This window comes from Hypomesus transpacificus, chromosome 17 (assembly GCF_021917145.1).
Source record: "Hypomesus transpacificus isolate Combined female chromosome 17, fHypTra1, whole genome shotgun sequence".
Lineage (NCBI taxonomy): Eukaryota > Metazoa > Chordata > Actinopteri > Osmeriformes > Osmeridae > Hypomesus > Hypomesus transpacificus.
In genome coordinates this window covers 10260208-10287043 of record NC_061076.1, presented here as the reverse complement: position 1 = coordinate 10287043, position 26836 = coordinate 10260208, and the positions used below count along the sequence as shown (strand labels likewise).

Here is a 26836-nt window from a genome sequence, read left to right as displayed (position 1 = left end):
GCATTTCTGCAGAGCATCTAAAAAATGCCAGTTATAGACTCAGTCCATTTCTAGCCATGTGTCTCACTGGAATTATGGTTCATGGTGTTCTACCGAACTCTATTATGTCAGTACTGTTAGTGCCTGTTGTTAAAGATAAGGCTGGTAAACTGAACAGCATAGACAACTATCGACCCATTGCATTGGCCAGTATCTTGTCTAAAGTGTTTGAGAGAATTATTTGATTGAAATTGGAAATGTATATTCTGACTGCAGAAAATCAGTTTGGTTTTAAAAGAAAACATGGTACTGATCTCTGTATCTATGCTCTGAAGGAGATTGTCTCAGGTACACAAGTCTTAATTTATCTGTATTTTTATGCTTTATTGATGCTTACAAAGCTTTCGATCGAATTTGTCATGAAAAACTGTTTATGAAGCTAATAGCGAGAGGTGTCCCTAAACCTCTTGTGAGGATTTTGGTGTTCTGGTATGCCAATCAAACTTTTCATGTTAAATGGGACAATGTTGTATCAGCTCCTTTCCATGTTGGTAACGGAGTTCGACAAGGAGGAATTTGATTTCCCTTTTTGTTTAATATGGATATGGACGACTTATCAAGCCAGCTGAATAAGACAAATACAGGCTGTCTTGTTGGTGAATCTATTGTCAATCATCTGATGTACGCAGATTATCTGGTTCCACTCAGCCTGTTGCAACAGATGCTATGGGTGTGCTCTCAGTATGGCTTAGATCATGATATAAAATATAATGCAAAGAAAAGCCACATAATGATAGTCAGAAGTAATCAGGACAGGAAATTAACCTTCCCTACCTTTTATTTATCTGGCAGTCCCCTTGGTGTTTGTGAGGAAATAAAATATCTGCCATGTCATTTCTGATGATTGGACAGATGACAACGATATGTATCAACAGCGCTGTCAAATATATTCTCAGGCCAGTATGTTATTAAGGACGTTTTCTATGTGCTCAGATTCAGTTAAATGTTCCCTGTTTAGAACCTACATAACACCATTGTACACTGCTCATTTGTGGTCTATGTACAGGTAAAGGAGTATACAGATACTGAAAGTAGCCTACAATGATGCTTTTAGATTGCTACTTAATGTGCCAAGGTGGCATAGTGCTAGTCAGTTGTTTGTGTCTAAGCACGTACCAACCTGTAAGGCAATCCTGAGACAACTGATGTATGGTTTCAATGATGCTTTTAGATTGCTACTTAATGTGCCTAGGTGGCATAGTGCTGGTCAGTTGTTTCTGTCTAAGCACGTACCAACCTGTAAGGCACTCCTGAGACAACTGATGTATGGTTTCATGTGTCGACTGGACAAGTCTGAGAACTGAATAGTAGAGGCTCTGGTCAACCCTCTAAAGAGCTGCTATCGATTACTTGGAACTTAAGACTACATTGGCACAAAAGTCTTCATACTTTTTATGCACTGTATTATCTATGTTTTATGTTTTCGTTTTACTCTCTTTTTTATAGCTCTATGTCTGTTATTTTATGTGGAACTTGGCGTCTGAAATAAAGATTTATATATATATAAATACATATATATATATATCAATGTTTCAGGATTTGTATAACTTTTTACCATTGCATACAAAATCGGAAATGCAATACTAAAAAGATCAGCTTTTGTTAAGAGATCCAAGATTACAAGATCCACAAGGCCTTTGCTAGAAACCAAGGAATGAGTGGGGGCTTGGTCAGCCCACACTCTCCTGAAATGTTGCGTGTGCGTCTTGCCAAGCCCGCGCGTGTGTAAGTTAAGGCTGAGTGTGTGAGGATGTGGAGCACGCGCGGGCAGGAGGAGGGGAGACATTCATTGGAAATTTGGCTAGAAATTAGCCAAGCAAGCATGTTTCAAATATTCACCAAAAATCGACCTTTGATCTTACAGTCAACTTTTTCACAGATTTGTGTTATAAACATTCTCAAGAGTCTTCATATGAACTTGTGATTGAATCAGAGTATCAGTTTTTGACTGGCTGATGTGTAAAGCATTATTTTAGCGTTAGCGATAAGTTCAATTTGCTTTATATCAATCATTTTTGGAGATATGAAGTTGCCTTTGCACACGGTAACATGTTGTAGTGTCTTCCATCGATATACCAAGTTTCGTGTTGATATCTCAAAGATTTGCTGAGACATGACTTCACATCCTGTTTGGCGGCTTTTCTGATGAATTTGATTGGCTGTACCGGACAAACGGTTGTGAGGATCAAAATTCTTTTCGATAACTTTTGTGAGGCTTGGTCTGAAGATCATCTCTGGTAACTTTGAAGAAGATATGACAAAAATTGTAGGAGGAGTAGGCTTTCAAAGGTTTTTGATAAAACCGGAAATAGCGGAAAATCTATATAACCGGAAATTGACGCCATGGGGTGCGTTGAACTCGGCTTGATCCAGGGAATCCAATGGTACCTCATTTTTGAAAATGGGTCATACGGTTCAAAAGTTGCGTGTGTAAACACAAGTCCAACTTTGACCCGTTGGTGGCGCTGGAGTGGTCTAATGGGAGACATGAAACTTGGTGTAGGTATAGAATCAACTGTCCTTAATGAGTGTGCCAAATTTCACAAAAAGTTGTCGAAGGGTTCTAGGGGCTGCCATTGACTTCCATGGAACAAGAATAATAATAATAATATAACTGCAAGCAGTAATGGCGGATTCCTCCAAACATTGCGAACCATTGAAAAATGTATATTCTTGACAAATTGGAACTGTATAGAAAAATCTATGCTGCAGAATTACCAATGGGATACCAAATCTGAAATATAATACCATCAAGATCCACAAGGGCCTTTATTTCAACCCAAGGAGTGAAGGGAGGGGGCTTGGTTAGCCTATCCATTCCAGAAAGCCTTTGTGCTTTAGGGCGTGGAATGTAGCGCCACCTATGGGTAATGGTGGGACAGTTGTGGTGTGGTAATTACCCTTGGTCTATACTTTCAAAAAAGCTCGACCAGAGCATACCCCCCACTCTCAGGGTACCGAGCTTCAGCTCAGTCATGATGCTGGGATGAATGTAGGCCTATATGTAGAGACCAGGGAGACAGACACACCGGCCAGCTGCCCTGATGGGTCCGTGGTAGATCATTAATGCGGGTTGTATCCTACAACGCTCGTGGCCTCCGAGTAGGACATACTGCTGCTGATAGATCAAGACGTTTGGTGGTGGACACATTGCTGGACGAGAGTGACATTGTCTGCCTTCAAGAAACCTGGATGGCCAAGCAAGATCTGGACAAATTGAACTCCCTACACAAGATGTTTCATAGTGCTGGAGAGTCCACTACCAATCTCAGCATGAGAATGGTTTGTGGGAGGATAGCTGGTGGTGTAGCTATACTGTGGAACATAAAATATGACCCAACGGTAAAGGTGGTGTGGCTTAACGTTGACTGGGCTATTGGGTTGGAGTTTAATCACAATGAAAATAAATTTACTATTGTAAATGTGTACACACCATATGAATCCTATGACCATGAGGATGAATTTCAGAACAGGTTAGCTTTTATTCAGTCCTTCATAGAGGACAATAGTTCATGTTGTGTCTATGTCATGGGTGATTTTAATGCTGAAATGTCAGATAAGCGTTTATTCGCACAACATCTGCAGCAGTTCTGTAATGAAACTAAATTAATTATATCAAGCGTTATTGCCTGATACAAGTTTTACCTATATAAGTGAAACGTGGCACACAACTTCCTGGCTAGACCATATTGTAACCACAGCCGATGCTCATGACTCACTGGAAAGTATAGAGATGTGTTATGGGCTGGCCACCACTGATCACATACCAGTTGCTATGCTGCTAAATGTTGAGATTGTACCCTTGTTGCTGGCCCCCCAAGAAAACTGGACTGGTCAAAATTGACCAAAGAGGTTCGGCACAGATATTCTCTATTAACTGACAGCTTACATAGTGATGTTGCATTTTCTAGGGATGCCCTAATGTGCACGGATATGAACTGCAAGGATAAACATCATGCTGAAAAGCTCTGTGCCATGTATGATGATATTGTCAAATGTCTTTATGCTTCCAGTGAACCTTTTATTAATCACAAGAGTAAGGTCCCTAACGCACGGCCTGTCTGGAATGAGTTTGTGTCTGAGCAACATGCTGCTGCTAGAGAAGCCTTTAGAGTCTGGTCAGAGGCAGGCAGACCCAGACAGGGAGTGCTGCTTGATAACAAAAACCTCACAAATGCTAGATTTAAATATGCACTCGTTTCATTAAGAGAAATGAAAACACAATGAGAGTAGACTCGCTGGCCAGAAAGATGCAGAATAACAATCTTACTGACTTCTGGAAGGAGGTCAAGATCATAAATAATAACAGAACTCCCCTCCCTTCTGATATCAAAGGGGTTAGTTGTCCAGAGAAGATTGCTGATCTATGGCATGAGCACTACAGTAAACTATTTAATTGTGTTCAAAGTAACACAGTGAGAATTGATAATCAATATAAAGGTATCTCTGCAGACTTGATAGTTAGATCAGTAGATATTTATGATGCCATCCACATGCTAGACAACAACAAAGCTTGTGGTATGGATTCCATTTCTGCAGAGCATCTAAAAAATGCCAGTTATAGACTCAGTCCATTTCTAGCCATGTGTCTCACTGGAATTATGGTTCATGGTGTTCTACCGAACTCTATTATGTCAGTACTGTTAGTGCCTGTTGTTAAAGATAAGGCTGGTAAACTGAACAGCATAGACAACTGTAGCGCCTCTCTAGTTTGGTGGATTTGTAATGAGAGGTGGCTAACCTGAGTTCGTTAGTAATTGTTACTAACTTAAACCAATTTAACATATGAAAAAAACAATACAACCAACTGTTAAACAAAAACAGGAAAGATTTACTTCAGACAAAAAATCAGTTCTTCAGTTATTGGTTCAACATTTACATGACATCGTAATGCACATGGACACACAATACAAACTAGCCGGCAATGCTAACTACACGAATACCTTAATTCAGTACAGTTCTACGGTGCAGGCCTGAGTGTAGCTCGTGTGCGTTGTAGCCGTAAACAAAATGGCTGTTTCGCCAGGATGGCACAAAATAACAAGGAGCTGGTACCTCGGATCAGCAGTGCGGTAGCACACGCACTGCGGCAGAAGGGCGGCAGCAGGTGAAGGAGAGACCGACCAAATACTCTCGTGGATTTACGAGACGAACCAACTCAGGAAGAAGACTGAGGACGACGACAATCCCGACCTCCACCGGCTCCAACCTGGCACTCGCTGTCGCTAGTCTGGCGGCAAAGCCCGTGCTTAATCCAAAACCGCCAACAGCCAAACTCCTCTTTCTGGGTTATTGTTGTTGGTTGAGATATTCACCCAACAATATAAACATAACACCACTAATGATAATATAAAATCTTCACTCTTGGTATTTTACCGTACGCTACAATTTTCTTCTCCCTCCAACTCCTCCGCTCGCTCTGTCTTTTTCTACTCCAACCTCATCTACCCCAACTTCCCGTGTTACCCTGCCCTTTGACCTCAAACCGGATTGGCTTAACATCATAATCAAAATTAAAGCAACAACATAGATTCACAAAACATTCATCTTACTCTCTTCATATTTGTAACCGGTACATTTTAACATGCGTTTTTTAAACAACAGATATACATTTCCAAATGCTGTATTCAGTAAAACATGAACAATATGCATTTCTCATCAAATCAAAATCATACTCTCAAACCTTAAAGTCTATTTATTAAACTATGAACTTAAGTATTATGTATTCAAACTTTTATATTTATGTAATAGGATTGTTTCAACAGAAATGTTTACCACCCGGGCTACACAACTATCGACCCATTGCATTGGCCAGTATCTTGTCTAAAGTGTTTGAGAGAATTATTTGATTGAAATTGGAAATGTATATTCTGACTGCAGAAAATCAGTTTGGTTTTAAAAGAAAACATGGTACTGATCTCTGTATCTATGCTCTGAAGGAGATTGTCTCAGGTACACAAGTCTTAATTCATCTGTATTTTTATGCTTTATTGATGCTTACAAAGCTTTCGATCGAATTTGTCATGAAAAACTGTTTATGAAGCTAATAGCGAGAGGTTTCCCTAAACCTCTTGTGAGGATTTTGGTGTTCTGGTATGCAAATCAAACTTTTCATGTTAAATGGGACAATGTTGTATCAGCTGCTTTCCATGTTGGTAACGGAGTTCGACAAGGAGGAATTTGATTTCCCTTTTTGTTTAATATGGATATGGACGACTTATCAAGCCAGCTGAATAAGACAAATACAGGCTGTCTTGTTGGTGAATCTATTGTCAATCATCTGATGTACGCAGATTATCTGGTTCCACTCAGCCTGTTGCAACAGATGCTATGGGTGTGCTCTCAGTATGGCTTAGATCATGATATAAAATATAATGCAAAGAAAAGCCACATAATGATAGTCAGAAGTAATCAGGACAGGAAATTAACCTTCCCTACCTTTTATTTATCTGGCAGTCCCCTTGGTGTTTGTGAGGAAATAAAATATCTGCCATGTCATTTCTGATGATTGGACAGATGACAACGATATGTATCAACAGCGCTGTCAAATATATTCTCAGGCCAGTATGTTATTAAGGACGTTTTCTATGTGCTCAGATTCAGTTAAATGTTCCCTGTTTAGAACCTACATAACACCATTGTACACTGCTCATTTGTGGTCTATGTACAGGTAAAGGAGTATACAGATACTGAAAGTAGCCTACAATGATGCTTTTAGATTGCTACTTAATGTGCCAAGGTGGCATAGTGCTAGTCAGTTGTTTGTGTCTAAGCACGTACCAACCTGTAAGGCAATCCTGAGACAACTGATGTATGGTTTCAATGATGCTTTTAGATTGCTACTTAATGTGCCTAGGTGGCATAGTGCTGGTCAGTTGTTTCTGTCTAAGCACGTACCAACCTGTAAGGCACTCCTGAGACAACTGATGTATGGTTTCATGTGTCGACTGGACAAGTCTGAGAACTGAATAGTAGAGGCCCTGGTCAACCCTCTAAAGAGCTGCTATCGATTACTTGGAACTTAAGACTACATTGGCACAAAAGTCTTCATACTTTTTATGCACTGTATTATCTATGTTTTATGTTTTCGTTTTACTCTCTTTTTTATAGCTCTATGTCTGTTATTTTATGTGGAACTTGGCGTCTGAAATAAAGATTTATATATATATAAATACATATATATATATCAATGTTTCAGGATTTGTATAACTTTTTACCATTGCATACAAAATCGGAAATGCAATACTAAAAAGATCAGCTTTTGTTAAGAGATCCAAGATTACAAGATCCACAAGGCCTTGGCTAGAAACCAAGGAATGAGTGGGGGCTTGGTCAGCCCACACTCTCCTGAAATGTTGCGTGTGCGTCTTGCCAAGCCCGCGCGTGTGTAAGTTAAGGCTGAGTGTGTGAGGATGTGGAGCACGCGCGGGCAGGAGGAGGGGAGACATTCATTGGAAATTTGGCTAGAAATTAGCCAAGCAAGCATGTTTCAAATATTCACCAAAAATCGACCTTTGATCTTACAGTCAACTTTTTCACAGATTTGTGTTATAAACATTCTCAAGAGTCTTCATATGAACTTGTGATTGAATCAGAGTATCAGTTTTTGACTGGCTGATGTGTAAAGCATTATTTTAGCGTTAGCGATAAGTTCAATTTGCTTTATATCAATCATTTTTGGAGATATGAAGTTGCCTTTGCACACGGTAACATGTTGTAGTGTCTTCCATCGATATACCAAGTTTCGTGTTGATATCTCAAAGATTTGCTGAGACAGGACTTCACATCCTGTTTGGCGGCTTTTCTGATGAATTTGATTGGCTGTACCGGACAAACGGTTGTGAGGATCAAAATTCTTTTCGATAACTTTTGTGACGCTTGGTCTGAAGATCATCTCTGGTAACTTTGAAGAAGATATGACAAAAATTGTAGGAGGAGTAGGCTTTCAAAGGTTTTTGATAAAACCGGAAGTAGCGGAAAATCTATATAACCGGAAATTGACGCCATGGGGTGCGTTGAACTCGGCTTGAACCAGGGAATCCAATGGTACCTCATTTTTGAAAATGGGTCATACGGTTCAAAAGTTGCGTGTGTAAACACAAGTCCAACTTTGACCCATTGGTGGCGCTGGAGTGGTCTAATGGGAGACATGAAACTTGGTGTAGGTATAGAATCAACTGTCCTTAATGAGTGTGCCAAATTTCACAAAAAGTTGTCGAAGTGTTCTAGGGGCTGCCATTGACTTCCATGGAACAAGAATAATAATAATAATAAAACTAACAATAACAATAGGTTTCCTCCTGACGGAGGAATCCTAAATATAACTGCAAGCAGTAATGGCGGATTCCTCCAAACATTGCGAACCATTGAAAAATGTATATTCTTGACAAATTGGAACTGTATAGAAAAATCTATGCTGCAGAATTACCAATGGGATACCAAATCTGAAATATAATACCATCAAGATCCACAAGGGCCTTTATTTCAACCCAAGGAGTGAAGGGAGGGGGCTTGGTTAGCCTATCCATTCCAGAAAGCCTTTGTGCTTTAGGGCGTGGAATGTAGCGCCACCTATGGGTAATGGTGGGACAGTTGTGGTGTGGTAATTACCCTTGGTCTATACTTTCAAAAAAGCTCGACCAGAGCATACCCCCCGCTCTCAGGGTACCGAGCTTCAGCTCAGTCATGATGCTGGGATGAATGTAGGCCTATATGTAGAGACCAGGGAGACAGACACACCGGCCAGCTGCCCTGATGGGTCCGTGGTAGATCATTAATGCGGGTTGTATCCTACAACGCTCGTGGCCTCCGAGTAGGACATACTGCTGCTGATAGATCAAGACGTTTGGTGGTGGACACATTGCTGGACGAGAGTGACATTGTCTGCCTTCAAGAAACCTGGATGGCCAAGCAAGATCTGGACAAATTGAACTCCCTACACAAGAACTTTCATGGTGCTGGAGAGTCCACTACCGATCTCAGCATGAGAATGGTTTGTGGGAGGATAGCTGGTGGTGTAGCTATACTGTGGAACATAAAATATGACCCAACGGTAAAGGTGGTGTGGCTTAACGTTGACTGGGCTATTGGGTTGGAGTTTAATCACAATGAAAATAAATTTACTATTGTAAATGTGTACACACCATATGAATCCTATGACCATGAGGATGAATTTCAGAACAGGTTAGCTTTTATTCAGTCCTTCATAGAGGACAATAGTTCATGTTGTGTCTATGTCATGGGTGATTTTAATGCTGACATGTCAGATAAGCGTTTATTCGCACAACATCTGCAGCAGTTCTGTAATGAAACTAAATTAATTATATCAAGCGTTATTGCCTGATACAAGTTTTACCTATATAAGTGAAACGTGGCACACAACTTCCTGGCTAGACCATATTGTAACCACAGCCGATGCTCATGACTCACTGGAAAGTATAGAGATGTGTTATGGGCTGGCCACCACTGATCACATACCAGTTGCTATGCTGCTAAATGTTGAGAGTGTACCCTTGTTGCTGGCCCCCCAAGAAAACTGGACTGGTCAAAATTGACCAAAGAGGTTATGCACAGATATTCTCTATTAACTGACAGCTTACATAGTGATGTTGCATTTTCTAGGGATGCCCTAATGTGCACGGATATGAACTGCAAGGATAAACATCATGCTGAAAAGCTCTGTGCCATGTATGATGATATTGTCAAATGTCTTTATGCTTCCAGTGAACCTTTTATTAATCACAAGAGTAAGGTCCCTAACGCACGGCCTGTCTGGAATGAGTTTGTGTCTGAGCAACATGCTGCTGCTAGAGAAGCCTTTAGAGTCTGGTCAGAGGCAGGCAGACCCAGACAGGGAGTGCTGCTTGATAACAAAAACCTCACAAATGCTAGATTTAAATATGCACTTGTTTCATTAAGAGAAATGAAAACACAATGAGAGCAGACTCGCTGGCCAGAAAGATGCAGAATAACAATCTTACTGACTTCTGGAAGGAGGTCAAGATCATAAATAATAACAGAACTCCCCTCCCTTCTGATATCAAAGGGGTTAGTTGTCCAGAGAAGATTGCTGATCTATGGCATGAGCACTACAGTAAACTATTTAATTGTGTTCAAAGTAACACAGTGAGAATTGATAATCAATATAAAGGTATCTCTGCAGACTTGATAGTTAGATCAGTAGATATTTATGATGCCATCCACATGCTAGACAACAACAAAGCTTGTGGTATGGATTGCATTTCTGCAGAGCATCTAAAAAATGCCAGTTATAGACTCAGTCCATTTCTAGCCATGTGTCTCACTGGAATTATGGTTCATGGTGTTCTACCGAACTCTATTATGTCAGTACTGTTAGTGCCTGTTGTTAAAGATAAGGCTGGTAAACTGAACAGCATAGACAACTATCGACCCATTGCATTGGCCAGTATCTTGTCTAAAGTGTTTGAGAGAATTATTTGATTGAAATTGGAAATGTATATTCTGACTGCAGACAATCAGTTTGGTTTTAAAAGAAAACATGGTACTGATCTCTGTATCTATGCTCTGAAGGAGATTGTCTCAGGTACACAAGTCTTAATTCATCTGTATTTTTATGCTTTATTGATGCTTACAAAGCTTTCGATCGAATTTGTCATGAAAAACTGTTTATGAAGCTAATAGCGAGAGGTGTCCCTAAACCTCTTGTGAGGATTTTGGTGTTCTGGTATGCCAATCAAACTTTTCATGTTAAATGGGACAATGTTGTATCAGCTCCTTTCCATGTTGGTAACGGAGTTCGACAAGGAGGAATTTGATTTCCCTTTTTGTTTAATATGGATATGGACGACTTATCAAGCCAGCTGAATAAGACAAATACAGGCTGTCTTGTTGGTGAATCTATTGTCAATCATCTGATGTACGCAGATGATCTGGTTCCACTCAGCCTGTTGCAACAGATGCTATGGGTGTGCTCTCAGTATGGCTTAGATCATGATATAAAATATAATGCAAAGAAAAGCCACATAATGATAGTCAGAAGTAATCAGGACAGGAAATTAACCTTCCCTACCTTTTATTTATCTGGCAGTCCCCTTGGTGTTTGTGAGGAAATAAAATATCTGCCATGTCATTTCTGATGATTGGACAGATGACAACGATATGTATCAACAGCGCTGTAAAATATATTCTCAGGCCAGTATGTTATTAAGGACGTTTTCTATGTGCTCAGATTCAGTTAAATGTTCCCTGTTTAGAACCTACATAACACCATTGTACACTGCTCATTTGTGGTCTATGTACAGGAAAAGGAGTATACAGATACTGAAAGTAGCCTACAATGATGCTTTTAGATTGCTACTTAATGTGCCAAGGTGGCATAGTGCTAGTCAGTTGTTTGTGTCTAAGCACGTACCAACCTGTAAGGCAATCCTGAGACAACTGATGTATGGTTTCAATGATGCTTTTAGATTGCTACTTAATGTGCCTAGGTGGCATAGTGCTGGTCAGTTGTTTCTGTCTAAGCACGTACCAACCTGTAAGGCACTCCTGACACAACTGATGTATGGTTTCATGTGTCGACTGGACAAGTCTGAGAACTGAATAGTAGAGGCTCTGGTCAACCCTCTAAAGAGCTGCTATCGATTACTTGGAACTTAAGACTACATTGGCACAAAAGTCTTCATACTTTTTATGCACTGTATTATCTATGTTTTATGTTTTTGTTTTACTCTCTTTTTTATAGCTCTATGTCTGTTATTTTATGTGGAACTTGGCGTCTGAAATAAAGATTTATATATATATAAATACATATATATATATCAATGTTTCAGGATTTGTATAACTTTTTACCATTGCATACAAAATCGGAAATGCAATACTAAAAAGATCAGCTTTTGTTAAGAGATCCAAGATTACAAGATCCACAAGGCCTTGGCTAGAAACCAAGGAATGAGTGGGGGCTTGGTCAGCCCACACTCTCCTGAAATGTTGCGTGTGCGTCTTGCCAAGCCCGCGCGTGTGTAAGTTAAGGCTGAGTGTGTGAGGATGTGGAGCACGCGCGGGCAGGAGGAGGGGAGACATTCATTGGAAATTTGGCTAGAAATTAGCCAAGCAAGCATGTTTCAAATATTCACCAAAAATCGACCTTTGATCTTACAGTCAACTTTTTCACAGATTTGTGTTATAAACATTCTCAAGAGTCTTCATATGAACTTGTGATTGAATCAGAGTATCAGTTTTTGACTGGCTGATGTGTAAAGCATTATTTTAGCGTTAGCGATAAGTTCAATTTGCTTTATATCAATCATTTTTGGAGATATGAAGTTGCCTTTGCACACGGTAACATGTTGTAGTGTCTTCCATCGATATACCAAGTTTCGTGTTGATATCTCAAAGATTTGCTGAGACATGACTTCACATCCTGTTTGGCGGCTTTTCTGATGAATTTGATTGGCTGTACCGGACAAACGGTTGTGAGGATCAAAATTCTTTTCGATAACTTTTGTGAGGCTTGGTCTGAAGATCATCTCTGGTAACTTTGAAGAAGATATGACAAAAATTGTAGGAGGAGTAGGCTTTCAAAGGTTTTTGATAAAACCGGAAATAGCGGAAAATCTATATAACCGGAAATTGACGCCATGGGGTGCGTTGAACTCGGCTTGATCCAGGGAATCCAATGGTACCTCATTTTTGAAAATGGGTCATACGGTTCAAAAGTTGCGTGTGTAAACACAAGTCCAACTTTGACCCGTTGGTGGCGCTGGAGTGGTCTAATGGGAGACATGAAACTTGGTGTAGGTATAGAATCAACTGTCCTTAATGAGTGTGCCAAATTTCACAAAAAGTTGTCGAAGGGTTCTAGGGGCTGCCATTGACTTCCATGGAACAAGAATAATAATAATAATAAAACTAACAATAACAATAGGTTTCCTCCTGACGGAGGAATCCTAATAATAAAACTAACAATAACAATAGGTTTCCTCCTGAATCCTAATAAAAATATAACTGCAAGCAGTAATGGCGGATTCCTCCAAACATTGCGAACCATTGAAAAATGTATATTCTTGACAAATTGGAACTGTATAGAAAAATCTATGCTGCAGAATTACCAATGGGATACCAAATCTGAAATATAATACCATCAAGATCCACAAGGGCCTTTATTTCAACCCAAGGAGTGAAGGGAGGGGGCTTGGTTAGCCTATCCATTCCAGAAAGCCTTTGTGCTTTAGGGCGTGGAATGTAGCGCCACCTATGGGTAATGGTGGGACAGTTGTGGTGTGGTAATTACCCTTGGTCTATACTTTCAAAAAAGCTCGACCAGAGCATACCCCCCACTCTCAGGGTACCGAGCTTCAGCTCAGTCATGATGCTGGGATGAATGTAGGCCTATATGTAGAGACCAGGGAGACAGACACACCGGCCAGCTGCCCTGATGGGTCCGTGGTAGATCATTAATGCGGGTTGTATCCTACAACGCTCGTGGCCTCCGAGTAGGACATACTGCTGCTGATAGATCAAGACGTTTGGTGGTGGACACATTGCTGGACGAGAGTGACATTGTCTGCCTTCAAGAAACCTGGATGGCCAAGCAAGATCTGGACAAATTGAACTCCCTACACAAGATGTTTCATAGTGCTGGAGAGTCCACTACCAATCTCAGCATGAGAATGGTTTGTGGGAGGATAGCTGGTGGTGTAGCTATACTGTGGAACATAAAATATGACCCAACGGTAAAGGTGGTGTGGCTTAACGTTGACTGGGCTATTGGGTTGGAGTTTAATCACAATGAAAATAAATTTACTATTGTAAATGTGTACACACCATATGAATCCTATGACCATGAGGATGAATTTCAGAACAGGTTAGCTTTTATTCAGTCCTTCATAGAGGACAATAGTTCATGTTGTGTCTATGTCATGGGTGATTTTAATGCTGAAATGTCAGATAAGCGTTTATTCGCACAACATCTGCAGCAGTTCTGTAATGAAACTAAATTAATTATATCAAGCGTTATTGCCTGATACAAGTTTTACCTATATAAGTGAAACGTGGCACACAACTTCCTGGCTAGACCATATTGTAACCACAGCCGATGCTCATGACTCACTGGAAAGTATAGAGATGTGTTATGGGCTGGCCACCACTGATCACATACCAGTTGCTATGCTGCTAAATGTTGAGATTGTACCCTTGTTGCTGGCCCCCCAAGAAAACTGGACTGGTCAAAATTGACCAAAGAGGTTCGGCACAGATATTCTCTATTAACTGACAGCTTACATAGTGATGTTGCATTTTCTAGGGATGCCCTAATGTGCACGGATATGAACTGCAAGGATAAACATCATGCTGAAAAGCTCTGTGCCATGTATGATGATATTGTCAAATGTCTTTATGCTTCCAGTGAACCTTTTATTAATCACAAGAGTAAGGTCCCTAACGCACGGCCTGTCTGGAATGAGTTTGTGTCTGAGCAACATGCTGCTGCTAGAGAAGCCTTTAGAGTCTGGTCAGAGGCAGGCAGACCCAGACAGGGAGTGCTGCTTGATAACAAAAACCTCACAAATGCTAGATTTAAATATGCACTCGTTTCATTAAGAGAAATGAAAACACAATGAGAGTAGACTCGCTGGCCAGAAAGATGCAGAATAACAATCTTACTGACTTCTGGAAGGAGGTCAAGATCATAAATAATAACAGAACTCCCCTCCCTTCTGATATCAAAGGGGTTAGTTGTCCAGAGAAGATTGCTGATCTATGGCATGAGCACTACAGTAAACTATTTAATTGTGTTCAAAGTAACACAGTGAGAATTGATAATCAATATAAAGGTATCTCTGCAGACTTGATAGTTAGATCAGTAGATATTTATGATGCCATCCACATGCTAGACAACAACAAAGCTTGTGGTATGGATTCCATTTCTGCAGAGCATCTAAAAAATGCCAGTTATAGACTCAGTCCATTTCTAGCCATGTGTCTCACTGGAATTATGGTTCATGGTGTTCTACCGAACTCTATTATGTCAGTACTGTTAGTGCCTGTTGTTAAAGATAAGGCTGGTAAACTGAACAGCATAGACAACTGTAGCGCCTCTCTAGTTTGGTGGATTTGTAATGAGAGGTGGCTAACCTGAGTTCGTTAGTAATTGTTACTAACTTAAACCAATTTAACATATGAAAAAAACAATACAACCAACTGTTAAACAAAAACAGGAAAGATTTACTTCAGACAAAAAATCAGTTCTTCAGTTATTGGTTCAACATTTACATGACATCGTAATGCACATGGACACACAATACAAACTAGCCGGCAATGCTAACTACACGAATACCTTAATTCAGTACAGTTCTACGGTGCAGGCCTGAGTGTAGCTCGTGTGCGTTGTAGCCGTAAACAAAATGGCTGTTTCGCCAGGATGGCACAAAATAACAAGGAGCTGGTACCTCGGATCAGCAGTGCGGTAGCACACGCACTGCGGCAGAAGGGCGGCAGCAGGTGAAGGAGAGACCGACCAAATACTCTCGTGGATTTACGAGACGAACCAACTCAGGAAGAAGACTGAGGACGACGACAATCCCGACCTCCACCGGCTCCAACCTGGCACTCGCTGTCGCTAGTCTGGCGGCAAAGCCCGTGCTTTATCCAAAACCGCCAACAGCCAAACTCCTCTTTCTGGGTTATTGTTGTTGGTTGAGATATTCACCCAACAATATAAACATAACACCACTAATGATAATATAAAATCTTCACTCTTGGTATTTTACCGTACGCTACAATTTTCTTCTCCCTCCAACTCCTCCGCTCGCTCTGTCTTTTTCTACTCCAACCTCATCTACCCCAACTTCCCGTGTTACCCTGCCCTTTGACCTCAAACCGGATTGGCTTAACATCATAATCAAAATTAAAGCAACAACATAGATTCACAAAACATTCATCTTACTCTCTTCATATTTGTAACCGGTACATTTTAACATGCGTTTTTTAAACAACAGATATACATTTCCAAATGCTGTATTCAGTAAAACATGAACAATATGCATTTCTCATCAAATCAAAATCATACTCTCAAACCTTAAAGTCTATTTATTAAACTATGAACTTAAGTATTATGTATTCAAACTTTTATATTTATGTAATAGGATTGTTTCAACAGAAATGTTTACCACCCGGGCTACACAACTATCGACCCATTGCATTGGCCAGTATCTTGTCTAAAGTGTTTGAGAGAATTATTTGATTGAAATTGGAAATGTATATTCTGACTGCAGAAAATCAGTTTGGTTTTAAAAGAAAACATGGTACTGATCTCTGTATCTATGCTCTGAAGGAGATTGTCTCAGGTACACAAGTCTTAATTCATCTGTATTTTTATGCTTTATTGATGCTTACAAAGCTTTCGATCGAATTTGTCATGAAAAACTGTTTATGAAGCTAATAGCGAGAGGTTTCCCTAAACCTCTTGTGAGGATTTTGGTGTTCTGGTATGCAAATCAAACTTTTCATGTTAAATGGGACAATGTTGTATCAGCTGCTTTCCATGTTGGTAACGGAGTTCGACAAGGAGGAATTTGATTTCCCTTTTTGTTTAATATGGATATGGACGACTTATCAAGCCAGCTGAATAAGACAAATACAGGCTGTCTTGTTGGTGAATCTATTGTCAATCATCTGATGTACGCAGATTATCTGGTTCCACTCAGCCTGTTGCAACAGATGCTATGGGTGTGCTCTCAGTATGGCTTAGATCATGATATAAAATATAATGCAAAGAAAAGCCACATAATGATAGTCAGAAGTAATCAGGACAGGAAATTAACCTTCCCTACCTTTTATTTATCTGGCAGTCCCCTTGGTGTTTGTGAGGAAATAAAATATCTGCCATGTCATTTCTGATGATTGGACAGATGACAACGATATGTATCAACAGCGCTGTCAAATATATTCTCAGGCCAGTATGTTATTAAGGACGTTTTCTATGTGCTCAGATTCAGTTAAATGTTCCCTGTTTAGAACCTACATAACACCATTGTACACTGCTCATTTGTGGTCTATGTACAGGTAAAGGAGTATACAGATACTGAAAGTAGCCTACAATGATGCTTTTAGATTGCTACTTAATGTGCCAAGGTGGCATAGTGCTAGTCAGTTGTTTGTGTCTAAGCACGTACCAACCTGTAAGGCAATCCTGAGACAACTGATGTATGGTTTCAATGATGCTTTTAGATTGCTACTTAATGTGCCTAGGTGGCATAGTGCTGGTCAGTTGTTTCTGTCTAAGCACGTACCAACCTGTAAGGCACTCCTGAGACAACTGATGTATGGTTTCATGTGTCGACTGGACAAGTCTGAGAACTGAATAGTAGAGGCCCTGGTCAACCCTCTAAAGAGCTGCTATCGATTACTTGGAACTTAAGACTACATTGGCACAAAAGTCTTCATACTTTTTATGCACTGTATTATCTATGTTTTATGTTTTCGTTTTACTCTCTTTTTTATAGCTCTATGTCTGTTATTTTATGTGGAACTTGGCGTCTGAAATAAAGATTTATATATATATAAATACATATATATATATCAATGTTTCAGGATTTGTATAACTTTTTACCATTGCATACAAAATCGGAAATGCAATACTAAAAAGATCAGCTTTTGTTAAGAGATCCAAGATTACAAGATCCACAAGGCCTTGGCTAGAAACCAAGGAATGAGTGGGGGCTTGGTCAGCCCACACTCTCCTGAAATGTTGCGTGTGCGTCTTGCCAAGCCCGCGCGTGTGTAAGTTAAGGCTGAGTGTGTGAGGATGTGGAGCACGCGCGGGCAGGAGGAGGGGAGACATTCATTGGAAATTTGGCTAGAAATTAGCCAAGCAAGCATGTTTCAAATATTCACCAAAAATCGACCTTTGATCTTACAGTCAACTTTTTCACAGATTTGTGTTATAAACATTCTCAAGAGTCTTCATATGAACTTGTGATTGAATCAGAGTATCAGTTTTTGACTGGCTGATGTGTAAAGCATTATTTTAGCGTTAGCGATAAGTTCAATTTGCTTTATATCAATCATTTTTGGAGATATGAAGTTGCCTTTGCACACGGTAACATGTTGTAGTGTCTTCCATCGATATACCAAGTTTCGTGTTGATATCTCAAAGATTTGCTGAGACAGGACTTCACATCCTGTTTGGCGGCTTTTCTGATGAATTTGATTGGCTGTACCGGACAAACGGTTGTGAGGATCAAAATTCTTTTCGATAACTTTTGTGACGCTTGGTCTGAAGATCATCTCTGGTAACTTTGAAGAAGATATGACAAAAATTGTAGGAGGAGTAGGCTTTCAAAGGTTTTTGATAAAACCGGAAGTAGCGGAAAATCTATATAACCGGAAATTGACGCCATGGGGTGCGTTGAACTCGGCTTGAACCAGGGAATCCAATGGTACCTCATTTTTGAAAATGGGTCATACGGTTCAAAAGTTGCGTGTGTAAACACAAGTCCAACTTTGACCCATTGGTGGCGCTGGAGTGGTCTAATGGGAGACATGAAACTTGGTGTAGGTATAGAATCAACTGTCCTTAATGAGTGTGCCAAATTTCACAAAAAGTTGTCGAAGTGTTCTAGGGGCTGCCATTGACTTCCATGGAACAAGAATAATAATAAATATAACTGCAAGCAGTAATGGCGGATTCCTCCAAACATTGCGAACCATTGAAAAATGTATATTCTTGACAAATTGGAACTGTATAGAAAAATCTATGCTGCAGAATTACCAATGGGATACCAAATCTGAAATATAATACCACCAGGATCCACAAGGGCCTTTATTTCAACTCAAGGAGTGAAGGGAGGGGGCTTGGTTAGCCTATCCATTCCAGAAAGCCTTTGTGCTTTAGGGCGTGGAATGTAGCGCCACATATGGGTAATGGTGGGACAGTTGTGGTTTGGTAATTACCCTTGGTCTATACTTTCAAAAAAGCTCGACCAGAGAATACCCCCCGCTCTCAGGGTACCGAGCTTCAGCTCAGTCATGATGCTGGGATGAATGTAGGCCTATATGTAGAGACCAGGGAGACAGACACACTGGCCAGCTGCCCTGATGGGTCCGTGGTAGATCATTAATGCGGGTTGTATCCTACAACGCTCGTGGCCTCCGAGTAGGACATACTGCTGCTGATAGATCAAGACGTTTGGTGGTGGACACATTGCTGGACGAGAGTGACATTGTCTGCCTTCAAGAAACCTGGATGACCAAGCAAGATCTGGACAAATTGAACTCCCTACACAAGAACTTTCATGGTGCTGGAGAGTCCACTACCGATCTCAGCATGAGAATGGTTTGTGGGAGGATAGCTGGTGGTGTAGCTATACTGTGGAACATAAAATATGACCCAACGGTAAAGGTGGTGTGGCTTAACGTTGACTGGGCTATTGGGTTGGAGTTTAATCACAATGAAAATAAATGTACTATTGTAAATGTGTACACACCATATGAATCCTATGACCTTGAGGATGAATTTCAGAACAGGTTAGCTTTTATTCAGTCCTTCATAGAGGACAATAGTTCATGTTGTGTCTATGTCATGGGTGATTTTAATGCTGACATGTCAGATAAGTGTTTATTCGCACAACATCTGCAGCAGTTCTGTAATGAAACTAAATTAATTATATCAAGCGTTATTGCCTGATACAAGTTTTACCTATATAAGTGAAACGTGGCACACAACTTCCTGGCTAGACCATATTGTAACCACAGCCGATTCTCATGACTCACTGGAAAGTATAGAGATGTGTTATGGGCTGGCCACCACTGATCACATACCAGTTGCTATGCTGCTAAATGTTGAGAGTGTACCCTTGTTGCTGGCCCCCCAAGAAAACTGGACTGGTCAAAATTGACCAAAGAGGTTCGGCACAGATATTCTCTATTAACTAATTCTCGGATATGAACTGCAAGGATAAACATAATGCTGAAAAGCTCTGTGCCATGTATGATGATATTGTCAAATGTCTTTATGCTTCCAGTGAACCTTTTATTAATCACAAGAGTAAGGTCCCTAACGCACGGCCTGTCTGGAATGAGTTTGTGTCTGAGCAACATGCTGCTGCTAGAGAAGCCTTTAGAGTCTGGTCAGAGGCAGGCAGACCCAGACAGGGAGTGCTGCTTGATAACAAAAACCTCACAAATGCTAGATTTAAATATGCACTAGTTTCATTAAGAGAAATGAAAACACAATGAGAGCAGACTCGCTGGCCAGAAAGATGCAGAATAACAATCTTACTGACTTCTGGAAGCAATGCTGGACTGGCCATCGGGCGTACCGGGCAATGCCCGGTGGGCCGGCAGGCATTTTGGGCCGGGCCGGGTCCATTCAAAAAAAAAAAAAAAAAAAAAAAATTAAAATATAATTATTACAATTTTTTTTTTTTTTATGGACCCGGCCCGGCCTGGCCCGGCCCGGCCCGGCCAAGTCACACAGCCGAGGCCGAGGGCCGAGGTCCCCCATGGCACATAGGTGCGTGCAGGCCAGGCAGGCTGTCAACTTCACCTGAAAGTTTAAAAAAAATACTTTGTCCCTGGCGGTCTCAGGCAATTACTCATTATGATTAGTTCTATGCTGGGCCTGGCCCAATCACATACACAGCAGAGGGCCGAGGTCCCGCCCTTGGGTCTCGGCTGTCAATCAGTCACGTCACGTCACTTATTGACACTGACAGAAAAATAGAAAAAACGGAAAGGAGGCGCGGAGAAAGTCCGAGATAAAAAGAGAAAAGCCCTAGAGGCAAACTCTGCAACATGTGCTAAAATATCGGACATGTTTGCCGCGACAGCTGGCCCGGCTTCATTAGCACCTGCGACGGTGGAAATTGCGGCGGCGGAGGCTGAGGAGGATGTCGGTGATGATGGGGACGGAGAGGTGACTGAATGGCGGCCGAGGCCAAGCGCAGAGATGGGTGGCGCTGGCGGCGGCCCGGCCCCGGGGCCGAGCTCAGCCTCAGACGAAGTGGCGGCGGTAAGAAGTTGAAATTTAAGTTTGTGTTGATAAAGAAATATTTGTTAAGCTAGATTCCTAAACTTTAACACAGTATGTAGTTTCCTAACAGTTAGCTCCTGCGTTATAACAACATGTTGTACAGAGTAATCTAGACTGAGCCCGGTCAAAGTGGCTATTTTAGCTAACACAACAGTTAGCCCACTAAACATTTGCTAGCTTTTCTTTGGGGAGTTAAATAGCTCTGTTGACTGTGTATTGAAAGAGCATCACTTTGCTATCGCTATTTGAACAACATTAATGTGAGGAAGCTGTCAGTGTTTAATTGCTTTATTAATTTATTAGGCTTTATGGGTAAACAGCTTTTTTGGGACATGAAAACATAGATAAAACTTGTTTGTGAGCCAGCTTAATAAACAAAATTTAGACAAACATGTATTCCCTGGAGAAAACATGTGTTCTAATATTTCTTTTGTGTGTGTGTGCGTGTGTGCGCTATGAGTAGACTTTGTGTCCAATTTACAGTGTTATTTTAGCTTGCTTGCTATTATGTTATAGTTTGCAGGTGTTATAGCTTACAGTTATTATTTATTATCATGTAATAGTGAAATATTGCTATTTCTAATTGCTAATAATGATTATTCATTAGTAGGTAACCAGAGAAATAACACTAGTGAAATTAATGCTCCTGTCTCTCTCTCTTTCTCTATGTTTAGTCAAGTCAGACTGTTGGAGTAGGAGTGGAGGAGTCACAGGAAGATCAGGCAGTTGTAGACTATTTTAGCCGCCCTCATTCCACAAAAAGGCAGGAATTCTTTAAGTTTCACCCACAGCAGAATGCCACAAACCCTGTCATCCAGAGGCTCTTCACAAGAACGGACGACATGGCATGGAAATGGCTGACTTATAGTGATGAACGTAATGCTTTATTTTGTTTTCTTTGCCTTGCTTTTAGCAAGCCCAATGACCCAAGTTCTTTCATTGGAGGCATGACAGACTGGAGGCATGTGCACCAAAGAATAGAGGAGCATGAGAGAGGCATGGCACATAGACAGTGTGCTGAGGCATATGTATTAAACTGCTCCAGAGCAAGTGTTGATCACCTCCTTGAGGGAAGACAGCTGAAAGGACACCGTGAGCAGGTGAAGAAGAGACGTCAGGTGTTGGAACGTGTGGTGGAGGTTGTGAGAGTCTTAGGGAAGAGAGGCTTAAGCTACAGGCAGGAGCACAATGAAGCTGCGTACACCTTGGACATCAACAGTCTCGACCATGGCAATTTCCTAGAACTTATTATATTGTTGGGGAAATATGATGTGTGTTTAAAGGAGCACCTCAGCAGTGTAATTGAGAAAAGCAAGCAGATCCATGCTTCAGGCACACAAGGCAGAGGCTCTCTCATTACCCTCCTGTCCAAAACAACTGTGGATGCAGTAATCGATGCTATCAAGCATTTAATTCAAGAGAGCATCTCAGCAGACATCAAAAAAGCCGGAATGTATTCTGTGCAGCTCGACACAACACAAGATGTTACAGGGAGAGAGCAGTGTTCTGTGATTTTGAGGTTTGTGACGGATGCAGTCCATGAAAGGCTGGTTGCAGTCGTACAATGCAGCACAACTACAGGACAGTCGTTTGTGACGCTGTTAACAGAAGTCCTTGAGAGTCTGCAATTGGACATAGGCCTGTGCATTGGAAACGCCACAGATGGAGCCTCTAATATGCAGGGTCAATACAGAGGTTTCTCTGCATTAATGGCATCCAAAAACCCCACCCATCAGCATGTGTGGTGCTATGCACATGTCTTGAACCTTGTATTGTCCGATACCACCCATAGCGTCATTGAAAGTGGATCACTATTTGACCTGCTGAACGACATTGCCGTATTCATCAGGGACTCATACACAAGAGTGAGTGTGTGGGAGACCGAGAGCCAGGACAAGAGGCACAAACGCATCTCAACAATTGGAGAGACGAGATGGTGGGCTAAACATCATGCCCTGAGGAAAGTTTTTGGAAACTTTGGCAGACCTGATGGCGGCCTTTTTGTTGAAGTGGTGTCCACACTTTCTGCCATAATGAAGCTGAAGTCACTTGCATCAAATGCAAGAAACAAAGCCAGAGGATACAGAGACGGCTTACTTCGATACGAAACTGTGCTCACAGCTCAGTTATTCCTCCGGGTATTTGAGTTCACCTCACCACTGTCAAAATACCTACAGACCGGAGGAATGGACATCCTCTCTGCACATAGGATGGTCACCACAACACACGATTCACTTACAAAGATAGCAAGAGATTTCCCGGCCGTCAAAGATGCAGCTGACTGTTTTGTCCATTGGGCAAATGAAAAGCTAGAGGAGCAGGATGATCTAGATTTGGAAGTGGAGGCAGCACTACCTCAGAAAAGGCTAAAGAAGAAGAAAGTCTTGCCAGGAGAGATGGCCCAGGATGAAAGCCTCAGTGATTCAGAGAAGGCCTATGAGGTCAATGTTCACCACCAGATCCTGGATACAGCTGTTGAGGCCATGCACCACAGATTCCTCACTCATGGCACTCTGTATGCAGATTTATCCCTCCTACATCCCAAAAACTTCCCCCTCATCCAGACCAGTGGCGGTGCACTCCCTGTATCTGCACTTCAAGAACTCAGCAAGTGTCTAGTTGTGTATGACAGCAGGGCAACTGTTACAGATCTACAGATTGAACTCAGAAACTTGGCACAGCAATGGGACAGGCTGGTACAATCACAATTGGATAACTACGCAACTAAAGCAGTTGAAGAGGAATCAGATGGCCAAGAAGAGATGGAAATAATAAGCAAAACCTGTGTGTCTTGCAAAGAGTGCCCCCTGTGCTGCTACAAAATCCTTCTCAGGTTTAACATGCTGACTCACGCATATCCGCTACTTGGGTTGGCATACAAGTTTCTGCTAACCCTGTCAATAACTCAGGTAGCCTGTGAGCGGTCATTTTCCACCCTTCGCTACATCAAAAACCGACTGAGGAGTTGCCTGTCTGCCAGCAAACTGGAAGCCTTCATGTTGATGGCCATTGAAAAGGATGTCCTTGTGTCCCTTGAAACTGACACAGTGATTGACAGAGTTGCAGAGAAGAGCGAATCAATGAAGAAACTGCTTTTATAAGGTGAGATTTATGATAAATAAATACATTTGTGTTAAATTAGTGGATTTAATAAAAAATGTTGACAGAAAATAATGTTGTTATTGCTTTGCTCTCTGCTCTCCTCCTCTCTCAGGGTGCCCTTGCTGTTTTCAGTTGCTCAAGTTCCTGCTCATCCAATTTCATTGCCTTGCTACATATTTGTTCTTGTGGACTATTGGAGGGCCATTCAACATTTTCTCAACCAGTATGTATATCAGACTGTTGTCTAGCTCTATTTATTTTTTTAGTCATCAGTCCTGTCCTGCTATAATGCAATTGGTTTGTATCACTCACTTTTTGTGTCTGTCAAACTCTTTTTTTTAAGGCTGCCCTGTCCCCCAGGGGTGTTCCAGGGATGTGCATTTCATTGGTGTGGACTTCACAGGCATTCTTCAAATTTGTAAGTTTACAATACTGTTGTTTTGTGTTCTTGCTGGCATCCACCTGGATGGTCATAAAGCCTACTACTTTTACAGAGTGACTGTAATGAATGCAACTATCCATTATTGTATTACTTTAAAGACACCAATACTATCAATGTAAATTTTTTGAAACATTCAAATTTTCACTGTTCTCTTGACCCACCTGGCCTCTCTTTCTCTCCCCTTAGGTAATTTTTGGAGTGAAGGATTGCCTTCCCCTGATGTGGAGTTCACGTGTGTTCTTTTTGTTTCATTGTGAGTTTACTAAATAGCTCTTATTTTGATTATAGAAGAGACAGTATCAGATGAATCTATCATATCTGACTGCTCCTTTCTGTCTCCCTCAGAGCACCAAGGTCCATGCAGCCTTTTGTCTCAGCATATGTAAGTACAAAATGAGCTATTATCTCTCTGTTCACCTAAAGATTATTTAAACTATACCTTAACTGATCTCTCTCTCTCTCTCTCTCTCTCTCTCTCTCTCTCTCTCTCTCTCTCTCTCTCTCTCTCTCTCTCTCTCTCTCTCTCTCTCTCTCTCTCATACTTTAGGGTGCCACTTTGACTTACTGTGTTATAATTTGGTGTGTTCTAGTTAGTGTAAATAAGATAATACATATATTGTGTATACTTCCTGTTGTTGTTGTTCTCTGTTCTTGCATTTTTTGCTGACTGTGAGACGGTTCAAACTGTACATATTATAAGCATTAGTCATTTCAGAGGAGATTTGACCTAGCTGCAAAACCTCCATTGTGCCCAAATACAAATGCAGAACCCTCTCTTCTTCAAAGTCCTGTAATCTGCCTTGTTTTTTTGAGTGTAAACATTTTGTAAGCGTCTAATCACGAGGATCTAATAGTTTTTTTAATCTCCACTCCTGTTTTTACATGTGGCCATTGAAAGAACAAAAGGTTATTTTGGGCTATTATATAAAAGATTAAAATTATGATCGTACCTAATTGTTTAATTTCTATTTTTATAAACAATGTACACGTTTGTATAAACAGTATTTTCATTAAACACTGAAAAGACATCTCTAGCAATGTTTCTTTGACAACCACTTTCACTTCAAGATGGGCATTGTGGCATTGTAGCCATCTCTCCAAAGATGAAAGTCTCTGTAAGTATAGTGAAAGAGTGTATGCATTTTTCAACATGGTTACTCTCATCCATGTAGGCTACTGCGCTTTATTTTAATTGTTGAAACAGCACAATATGCGCATATATCCTCTGGTATGTTGTGTGCCTCCGCATATCGTATAAATAATCTTGGTGGGCTGCCATGGCCAAAAATGCCAGGGCTGATTTCTTGTCCCAGTCCAGCCCTGTCTGGAAGGAGGTCAAGATCATAAATAATAACAGAACTCCCCTCCCTTCTGATATCAAAGGGGTTAGTTGTCCAGAGAAGATTGCTGATCTATGGCATGAGCACTACAGTAAACTATTTAATTGTGTTCAAAGTAACACAGTGAGAATTGATAATCAATATAAAGGTATCTCTGCAGACTTGATAGTTAGATCAGTAGATATTTATGATGCCATCCACATGCTAGACAACAACAAAGCTTGTGGTATGGATTCCATTTCTGCAGAGCATCTAAAAAATGCCAGTTATAGACTCAGTCCATTTCTAGCCATGTGTCTCACTGGAATTATGGTTCATGGTGTTCTACCGAACTCTATTATGTCAGTACTGTTAGTGCCTGTTGTTAAAGATGAGGCTGGTAAACTGAACAGCATAGACAACTGTAGCGCCTCTCTAGTTTGGTGGATTTGTAATGAGAGGTGGCTAACCTGAGTTCGTTAGTAATTGTTACTAACTTAAACCAATTTAACATATGAAAAAAACAATACAACCAACTGTTAAACAAAAACAGGAAAGATTTACTTCAGACAAAAAATCAGTTCTTCAGTTATTGGTTCAACATTTACATGACATCGTAATGCACATGGACACACAATACAAACTAGCCGGCAATGCTAACTACACGAATACCTTAATTCAGTACAGTTCTACGGTGCAGGCCTGAGTGTAGCTCGTGTGCGTTGTAGCCGTAAACAAAATGGCTGTTTCGCCAGGATGGCACAAAATAACAAGGAGCTGGTACCTCGGATCAGCAGTGCGGTAGCACACGCACTGCGGCAGAAGGGCGGCAGCAGGTGAAGGAGAGACCGACCAAATACTCTCGTGGATTTACGAGACGAACCAACTCAGGAAGAAGACTGAGGACGACGACAATCCCGACCT

At 41.0% G+C, this 26836-nt stretch overlaps 1 protein-coding gene across 3 annotated transcripts; it reads left to right on the top strand.

The window, feature by feature from the left end:
• Window positions 1–20462: 20462 nt before the first annotated feature.
• LOC124480111 lies at window positions 20463–25927 on the top strand. 3 transcript variants are annotated; one of them, XM_047039203.1, is made up of 6 exons: window positions 20463–23775; window positions 24306–24374; window positions 24495–24569; window positions 24780–24846; window positions 24939–24975; window positions 25141–25927. In XM_047039203.1, coding segments are annotated over exons 1-5 (2097 nt in total). In that variant the 5' UTR covers window positions 20463–21891; the 3' UTR covers window positions 24941–24975; window positions 25141–25927. The 3 variants fall into 3 exon arrangements, 2 of the variants coding, with proteins under 2 accessions (XP_046895159.1, XP_046895157.1); XR_006957511.1 differs by lacking the exons at window positions 24780–24846; window positions 24939–24975; window positions 25141–25927 and having other exon boundaries at window positions 20463–24374; window positions 24495–24523; XM_047039201.1 differs by lacking the exons at window positions 24495–24569; window positions 24780–24846; window positions 24939–24975; window positions 25141–25927 and having other exon boundaries at window positions 20463–24151; window positions 24264–24397.
• The last annotated feature ends 909 nt before the right edge of the window (window positions 25928–26836 follow it).

Coding starts and splice junctions, on each gene's coding strand:
- LOC124480111 (XM_047039201.1), top strand. CDS start 21,892: ATGGCATGGAAATGGCTGACTTATAGTGATGAACGTAATGCTTTATTT.